The sequence below is a fragment of the Centropristis striata genome, chromosome 3 (assembly GCF_030273125.1).
Source record: "Centropristis striata isolate RG_2023a ecotype Rhode Island chromosome 3, C.striata_1.0, whole genome shotgun sequence".
NCBI classification, from domain to species: domain Eukaryota; kingdom Metazoa; phylum Chordata; class Actinopteri; order Perciformes; family Serranidae; genus Centropristis; species Centropristis striata.
In genome coordinates this window covers 117,501-127,500 of record NC_081519.1, presented here as the reverse complement: position 1 = coordinate 127,500, position 10,000 = coordinate 117,501, and the positions used below count along the sequence as shown (strand labels likewise).

The 10,000-nt window shown below is 36.4% G+C and overlaps 1 protein-coding gene across 1 annotated transcript in view; it reads left to right on the top strand.

Moving 5' to 3' along the window:
- The window catches only part of flnbl (filamin B, like), a 110,270-nt gene that overhangs the window by 57,326 nt on the left and 42,944 nt on the right, over positions 1–10,000 (top strand). Inside the window, 5 exon segments of the mRNA XM_059329480.1 lie at positions 1,566–1,702; positions 2,405–2,598; positions 2,762–2,875; positions 3,365–3,508; positions 9,035–9,158. Of these exon segments, the coding sequence (XP_059185463.1) occupies positions 1,566–1,702; positions 2,405–2,598; positions 2,762–2,875; positions 3,365–3,508; positions 9,035–9,158 (713 nt within the window).

Sequence of the window (10,000 nt, the reverse complement as noted above, 5' to 3'; positions counted from 1 at the left end):
AGACGTGGCTCTGATTACTCTGATTACTCTGATTACTCTGATTACTCTGATTACTCTGATTACTCTGATTACTCTGAGCTGAATGCATGGGAATGAATCAAGATCTGGTTCTTCCTGTGGGGAATTTAAACATCTGAACCAGATTTCTGAACTCGTTGTTGGAGCAGAATTTAGTGATAAATGCATTTAATCTCATATAGAACCTTCACATTAAAAAAAGTCATTGTTTTGTTATTGAAAAGCTTTTATTATGAAGTTTTTGTCAGCTGCAACTTCTACACAGCTGAAACTGAACATGAAACAATAAAAGAATAGCGACAGAGGAGAAAAAACGAAACTTCAAGACACAGAGATTCAGTTAGAAGCTGCAGAAGAACAGAGAGCTGAAGATACAGAGACTTTTAAAGACTTGTTTCTCTCTGCTCTCCTGCACAGACAGGAATTAAAAGTTGCAGGTTGCAACATTAAAAATTGTTGTTGCAGGATCCAGTGAAACACATTTCACTTCCTATAGAGCCTTCATATTAAAACGGCCATTGTTTTGTTATTTAAAACCTTTTTTATTATGAAGCTGCACAATCAGGAATTATTGAGTTTTCCTCTGCAGCAACTTAACACGACTCAGCTGAATCCAGACATGAAACAGTAAAATAAAGCAGAAATCTGTAAGAACAAACAGCAACAGAGGAGAGAAACTAAACTAAACACAGATTCAGTTTGGATCTTCAGCTCTCTGAACTTTAGCAGCTTCAGAGGTTTAAAGACTTGTTTCTCTCTGCTCTCCTGCACAGACATGCATTAAAAGTCGCAGGTTCCAACACATGTTAGCATGAGGACAGATGCCTGATGACTCAGCAGCGTTCATGGGGATGAATCACAGTCTGGCCTTTTCCCCGACGGACTAGAAAACATGCTACATTTGTGTTTTTTTACAAAGAAAACCTTAAAAATAAAAGTTTCTTCCTGCTGAAACTTCCTTCAGCTGCATCAGCCTGAAGTTGTTCTGTGATCCTTCTGACAGAATAACTGCAGTTTAACCTCCTTGGTGAAGCTAATTACAATCAATTATACATAATTATATTATTATTATCCTTTGCTATAGTAACAGAAGTCGCAGCAGTAGAGGAGGAGAACTTTTAGAAAAAACAAACAGACAAAATTGAAGGTAAAATGAAAAAGTCAAGGTCCTCGTGTGTGTAATGAAGACGGTAAATCCCAACAGACAGTTTTATTTGGTGTGAAGCTAGTTTCCATCTGAACAGACACACACACACACACACACACACACACACACACACACACACTTGCAGCAGTAACGGCTGAAGATAGTATTTCAGCTCTGAGGTTGTTGGTGTGTGTGTTGACAACCTCACAGATGATGTCATGCAGTGTGCCGTCTTACCCCCCTACACACACACACACACACACACACACACACACACACACACACACACATAGAAAGTCACAGAGTGTGTTTCATGTATATGTTGCAGCGTCCCCACAGAGCTGTGGACTCTGTGATTTGTATTTATTCTGACAGTTTTGTTCTTTTCTTCTTGTTCCAGTATGTTCGATGTGTCCGTGGGTCAGGAGGCGGGGCCTCAGCAGATCCGGGCGTGGGGTCCCGGCCTGGAGGGAGGCATTGTGGGTAAACCCGCCAAATTTGTGGTGGAGTCTGTCGGCACCGACGTCGGAGTGCTGGGTGAGTTCATGTTTGGTTTTAAATGATTGATCAGGATTAAATGCTGTTATTATAAAAAATAATAATAATAACAATAGTCATTTTAATAATAATAATAATAATTGTAATAATCGTAAAAATAATGAATTTATGAATAAAAAATAATTAATTTAATTAGTAATACATTTTAAAAATAGCAAAAAATACATTAATTAAAATACATTATTATTATTATTATCATTAATAATAATATATAATAAAATATATAACAATATTAATAAATAAATAAAAATACATAATATATATATCAATTATATATATTTATATAAATAATAAAACATGGTTATAATAGTTAAAATAATACATTAATGAATAAAAAATGCATTAATTAATTTAATTAATAATACATTCTAATAAAGTAAAAATTATAAATTAATGAATTTAATTACATTATTAATAATAATAATAATAATAATAATTAATGAAATATATAACAATAAATGAATAATAAATAATAAAAATGATGATGCATTTCTTTATATAGCATCTTTAAAAAAAAAAAAAGAGCGTTACTAAGTGTTTTAACAGACAGACCACGGAAACAACCGAACAAAAGCAAAACAAGACGAAGATGCAGAAGAATAGCAGGCAGAAGACAGATTAAAGAATTAAGACAGAAAAATAAAAATAACTTCTCCACGTTCCTCGCTGGTTGATCTTCAGGTTTCGCCATCGAAGGACCGTCTCAGGCGAAGATCGAGTGCGAGGATCAGAACGACGGCTCGTGTGACGTCTGTTATTGGCCCACGGAGCCCGGAGAGTACGCCGTCCACGTGACCTGCGACGAGGAGGACATCGAGCTCAGCCCCTACATGGCAACCATCGTCCCCGACAACGGCAACAACCACGCCGACAAGGTCAGTCAGTCAGAAAACCAAGTGATGGACGGAAACTCTGATTCAGAAGCTGTTGTGATGTTGTCTGATACTGATCTGTTGATCTCTGGTTGAGGACTCTGTAGTAATGAGTTCTGGTTCTGGTTCTGGTTCTGGTTCTATGGTTCTGGTTCTGGTTCTGCAGGTCCAGGCTGACGGGCCGGGCCTCCAGAAGACCGGCTGCCTCTTCAACCAACCGGCCGAATTCACCGTCAACGCCAAGGACGCCGGGACCGGACCTCTGAAGATCACGGCTCAGGTGAGACACACACACACACACACACACACACACAAAATTGAAAATTTGCAAACTTAAGATATGTTTTCTGTACTGTGGTTTTCTTGATAATGATTTTGGTTTTTATCAATAAAACCATGTTAAATGTCTAGATATCAGCTCTGAAATTAAACTCTTATCAGCTGTTTTTGTTGTTATCATTATATTTGTCCAAACAAATGAACCTTTAGTTGTACCAGGAATTAAAATTAACAAGAAAATAAAGAAAACAAAGGTGGTCTAATCATTGTTTTCATGACTGTATATTAAGTCTGCAAACCTTGAAACTAACATTTGAATGCAGCTTCATGTTTGGACTTTTATTTCTATTTCAGGAAGCTTTTGACTATATTTTTAACTGTCTGTCTGTCTGTCTGTCTGTCTGTCTGTCTGTCTGTCTGTCTGTGTCTGTGTGTGTCTGTCTGACTACCTGTCTGTCTGACTACCTGTCTGTCTGTCTCTGTGTGTCAGGATGCGGAGGGCCTCCCGGTGGAGGTGAAGGTTCGCAGTAAAGGCGACGGTCTGTTCTCCTGCTGCTACACGCCGGCGTCTCCTCTCAAACACACCGTGTCCGTGGCGTGGGGCGGAGTCAGCGTCCCCAACAGCCCCTTCAGGGTAAGCAGCCAATCACAGCAGCCCGTTAATGAAACAGGAAGTGGTGCCCCGCCCCGCCCCGAGGAGCCGCTGGAGCCCAAAACGGCTAAAGTCGTCCAATCAGAAGCTCTCGTTCAGCTCGAGAGCGTCCGAACCGTCCAATCAGAGCCGGCGGTTTCAGAGGGAGGCTTTAAGAAATGTAAAGATTTAAGATCTAAAACTAAGAAGCCTCTGATCATCATCACCACGTACAGCGAGGAGAGATACAGCTGCTAGTGTAGAAAACACAAGTCATTTCCTTTTTATCTTTAAAGGAATAAATCGATTAAGAAAGAAAAAGGGTGAGAAAAACACCTTAAAATCTTAAATTCTGTAAAAGAAAACTACTCTAACAACAATCAGAAGATATTTGATTAAGTGAAAATATCAAGAATCTCTCATAATGAAGGTTTTAATGACTTTAACATGTTGGAAAATAATAGAACCTGAAATCCTGAAAACTTGTTAACTTCTTAAAAATATTACGTTATCAACAAATTCTTCAATATTCTGAGGAGAATAATAATAATAAGAGTCCTCAGGTTTAGTTGCGTCTGTGAGTCAGTTTATGTGCCAAAAGTAGATCGATATCACAATAATCATACTGAATATTACTGTTTTTTTCTAAATCTCTGAACTTGACTTTCATATGAAAACATTTCCTGACATAATAACATAAATAACACGTAGAAATGTTTTGTTGTGACTGACGTCCATATATGATCAAAAATTGCACTGTTGTGTTTTGATTTTCACATTTTTCTATGTAATAATAATAATAATAATAGTTGATTCACCAGCCTGTAACTTCTGTCTGCACTGTAACAACCTCACTCTGATTTAAATTCATTTTCTTTTATTAACTGAAGTTGTATTAATGTAGATTAATCTGCACTAACCTCTTTTTCTGCACTGGAACTCTTTTGTCTTTCTGTGTTTTTTAACACTTTTTCTTTGTGTTAGTGCACCAGAACTTCACTAATCTGAACCTTTCTGATCCAAGATACGAACAAACAAGAGCTAAAACATAACTAAAGATGGAGAACATCAAGTAACACTAGAACTACTAAATGTTTTATATACTTTAAATCCCCAGTCCAGATCTGAAGCCTTTATTATTGGCTGTTTGACTCTGAGTCGCCTTAAAAAATAAATAAATATGTAGATAAATGATGTAGCTGACACTTTGAAACAACAGTTGTAATCTTATTGTTCTGACACATCTTTTTAATTATTATTGTATTACATTTTTAAGCTTAAATTTTGACCCGAAATAAAATTAACAGGACAAAAAATATGCCAGGATACCACTCATTTGGCATTTATTTGGTAAATCTCAACTTTAAACATGGAGAGTCAAATATTAGCAGCGGAGGAAAGTAACTAAATACATTTTTCTCAAGTACTTTACTTGAGTATTTCTATTTTATGAAACTTTAAACTTATACTTCACTACATTTAAGGCAAATATTGCACTTTTTACTCCACTACATTAACGTTACGTTACTTTTCAGGTTAATATTTAACATTAAAACATGATACATTTAAAATAATTTGTTAAACCTCATAACAGTATATTAAGTATTAAAAATTAGTCCTTCTTTGAGAAAACTAAAATGCTGCTTACAAAAATGTAAAATAATAATAATCCAATAATATATTTGGAATATATAAAACAATCTGAGTGGGTCCATTCTGCATAACGAGTGCTTTTACTTTTGATAATTCAAGTACATTTTCTGATACTTTTGTACTTTTACTTCAGTAGTTTTGAATGCAGGACTTTTACTTGTACTGGAGTAATTTCACAGTGTGTATTAGTACTTTTACTAAGTAAGAGATCTAAAAACTTCATCCTCCACTGAATAATACAAATAATAATGTAATGGCTGTAAAAACAAAACAAAAAACTGATAGAACAGCGTTAAGTTAATGTCTAACATGACAAAAAACATTGTTTGTCTGTCAGCTTTTGATGTTTTGTGATTTGGTGTCCAATTGAGAGCTCAATGAACAATGTTTAATAAAATACAAGTTAATCAAGACAACATCTGGAGTACTTTGACAAAATGTAAATGTTCTATTAATATTAAAGAATAAATAATGAAAAGTTAGGGGATCTATGACGGAGCCCTGTGGCACTCCAGATGTTTCTGTGGTGATTTTAAGGTTCAGATCAGTGAAACTCTGCTGGCGTCTTCACAGCACGTGGTTTAGAGATTTCATGAAGTAAATCTTGTTTCTTTTGAATTAAAACCTTTTCAACATTCTCTATTAGAACTGAAATTTAGTGAGAAGTGAAACATGAATTATATGTTGTTATAATAATATGATTTATGGTGATCTGATTACAGCATTGTTTTATTTAATTAAAGCCTACTTAAAAACTTGACAAAGAGATGTAGAACAGGAAACAACTTGAAGGTTTTTATTTCTCAGTAATTGGTCTCTTTGCACTGTAACCACCTATTAATTCTTAAAATCACAGTTTGAGTGATTTGTTGGCCTTGCTCTTATCGCTGAGAGGTTTCTGCCTTTGTTCATCAGCCGTCTTCCCTTTTTAAAAGAATATAGTTCCACCTGCGGGGCTAATCAGGTCTTAGAGATGTCTGGATTTGTGATTAAGCGGCATTCAGGAATTCATGATGATGCCAGAAGGCTTCAGGAGCTGGCAGTTTGTTTTCTTTGTGTTGAAATATTGGACACACAAAGTCCCAAAGTTCTAAGATAGAAGAACTCTTCAGACAAGACAAGTTGATGCAGTTTTAAAGACTTTGCTAAGTGAAAATGTGATGCAATCATCAAGCAAGAAAATCAGTTGTTAGGTTGTTTTTTAGTGTTTTTTTTAGCACAATTACTAAAGAACATTTTGCACAATAAAATGTTTCTTCTGGCTGAGATGGAAGTATTCATGCTGGTCCAGAGAGGTTTGTACTTGTCCACAGAGGATTCTTCCATGTTTGGAGCTGATGTCTTTGTGATGAGTCAGCAGGCTTGTTGTGATCTGCAGCAGCGCTGCACCTTCCTCCACCTTCCTCCACCTTCCTCCACCTCTAATGTTGATACAGTAGATGGATGGAAGTCAACAGGCACACCCAGCTGGGTTTCCTCCCAGTAACAGTAGGAAGGTGAAGAAGACAGGCTCATGGTGGAAACCTGACCTGACCCGACTTGTAACTAATATTCACGCTGGGCTGGAAAAAAGAACACGTAGCTTCTTGTTCTGTGTTGTATTAAACAGAGAATATTTACCTGCTGATGAGGCTTTTTTAATGCTAGTGCTCTGTTGGAAACCATGACTTCTGCTTCTAAACACCTGAAGTAAAAGGATATTTCTTCGCTGTGTTTGTTTCTGGTGTGAGTTCCAACGTTGAACACTCAAAAGGGAAAATGTTCACGAGGAAACCAGAAGAATCTGCTGAGCTCATTTGTGTTTTCTCTTGCAGAATATTCTGATCACTCTGACTGGTTTCTCTTACACCTCAGCGGGTTTAATAGCATAACTGACGTCCAGTGCAACTCAGGAAAGTCAGATCAAACTAGAATATTAATACAGGGGGCTGCAGGAATGAAAAACACAAGGTCTGCACAAAACGTATTGTATTTATTATATAAAGATATTAATCCTTCAAATGTTCAATGTGTTTCCCCAGCCATTCACACATCTAAGCACCACTAAAATAATTCTGGAATAATCCTTACTGTATACCTGGTTTTGCAGCCCTCTGTTCATATATAAATATAGTAAAATATGAATCAAGATCCTGTTTCTCTCCTCAAATAACAAACATTTTAGTGACGGTTTACCTGTAATTGGAGAAAGTTCGCCGTGTGTCACTTAGCTACGTCACGTTGTTGATCTGATTGGTTGTCGGTCTGTACAGAAGCATTTCTGGTGATAAAGCCACATGGGAACTGTAAATGAACTGAGAAGCTCCAGACACATTCGCGATTTAGTGTGACAATGAAAAAGTAGCAAACACCTAAATCTGCAGGGAAAAGTTGACAAATTGTTTGTCTATTGGCCTGAATCAAACCATGATAAACAAAGTAATCATGTCGTTTGTTTTGTTTCATTAGAAGTTTTACTTTCCCTCCTTCAGTCGAACGCTCCTTCACTAACTATCAGACGGCTGATAAACAAACTCAAACTGCTTTAAAACTTCAAAAATGATAGAAAAATATTTTTGAAGACAGAAGTTTTGTTCCTGAACTTGTTTTCTAAAGGTTCATTTAGTTAGAGGTTTTGATTGCATGCTTTTTTTTTTTTAACGATTGAACGTTTTGTTTTTTTCAACATTGATCTGTAACTAACATGTTGACTAAACTTCACCAGCTGTACTAAAACCTGATTTCTACCTTAAATCAAAGTGGAAGTTAGTTGGGTTTAAAAATAAATTTTGACATTTCATTTAAAGGTTTTACTGTGTTGTTTGGTTCATTTTCTTTCATGTTTGCTGACTTGCATGATGTTGTTTTTATTATTATTATTAGTTCACGTTTTGGTCTAATGTTATCAACCAGAAATAAGTTTTATTGTCTTTGATAATATCATTTTAATTGTGGCATTTCAAATAGAAATAGTAGAAAAAATGAAGAGGATACAATTTGTTCATACAATATTGTGTTACTGTGTGTGCTAAATTAGTGTTCTATGTTCAAGGCTGTTTGACTTGTGTTTCTTTTACATAAATATGTGATTTTTATGCAATATAAGTCTTTAAAATGTTTGGGGAAGACTTTTTTGCTGACTCTGCAGGATTCAAACAATTTTGAACCTGTTCGTCTCTTTATGGTTGCAAACATGCTGCTATAATAGATAAAACTAGGGCAGCTTCCTTTTTAAAATCCATTTAAAAAAACAAGAAATACAAAACAATACACAAATATAAATAAATGTATAAAATGTAATGAAAAACTTTTGTGCATTTCTGATTTATATTAACTGACCACTTTTATAAACGGTAATATCTTGAGTTACAAATCTGCCACAATAACACAAAATATTCCTGTACAGAATGTTTTTTTTACCTCTTGATGAAGTTTTATAATCAATCGGTAGTTTCAGCCTCTTAAGCTGTTGATGGAAAGTCAGACAACACTTAAAAAACTGAAGCGAAATGTATTCAGTCGTAGACTTTCATCAACAAAAAGGCTTTAAATTCACCATTCTTACCCAAACTACAATAGTGTGCCACTTCTGTGTTAATATTGTTTAGGGTAAACAAACAATTTGAGATATACATGTGAGATTTGGTACTGTAAGTAATACATAAAGACTGAAAAGTAGGGGATCCATGATAGAGCCCTGTGGAACTCCACATTTTAGTTTTCACTGTTTAAAATAAGAAACCTAAAAAACAGATTACCTTCTTTGTTGTTTTTAACATCACAGGGTCTGAGTATGAATATTTCCTGACAATGATGTACAAACAACATGTTGGGACACTTGAATAACCTTTAAACAATGTAAATAAGTGATGTCACTTCCTGTCGTGGTGCTTGCAGGTGAACGTGGGTAAAGGCAGCCACCCCAAGATGGTGAAGGTGTTCGGTCCTGGAGTGGAGAAAACCGGACTGAAGGCCAACGAGCCCACACACTTCACCGTGGACTGTTCAGGAGCTGGAGACGGTAACACACACACACACACACACACACACACACACAGTGATGATAATAAAGACAGGAAATACCCCACAGACAGTTTTATTTGGTGTTAAAGTCGTTTCCATCTGTGTCAGAACACAAACTTTAAATGTGCAGACAAACTGCGACCTTTTATATCATCTGTGAGTGATTCTCTCTCACACACACACACACACACACACACACACACACACACACACACTTCTTTCCCCCTGGTATGTGCTGGCGATGATCTCAAGGCAGAAACATCCTGACGGGAAATTCATCTCTGACCTTCCTGAGTAGAACACACACACACAGATACACACACACACACACACACACACACACACACACACACAAAGGATCACGCTTCTTCACCTGCCTGAACAAACCAAGTACTAAAAAAACCATATACGACACGTAAAGGCTAAAGGTTTTAACTTGTGCCACCAGAAGCAGCAGAACTATTTTTTATTGCAACATGGTGACTGTAGCTTCATCAAGAGGAGGCAAAGATCCGTCGTTGAATGAACTCTAGAGGTCATGATCTATTTATAGTGTAATTAAGTTGCTCTAGGTATAATTTACCAATAGAAAAAGTAGATTTAATGCTGCTGTGGGTCACTAAATAAACTCAGAGTTCTGATTTGGAGTAATGTATGATGAGGTGCAGCTGCTGCTCCAGACTGCCACCAACAGGCAGCGAGCTGTTGATGTTTAATGATCCAAACGAAACAATATCACTTCACCTGAAGCTTTTATTTCTGGTGCTTCTTGTTTCCTGTGTGATGATGTAAGAACACACCTGGAGCAGGAGCTGAAGGCTGTCACAGTTTCCTGCTTCA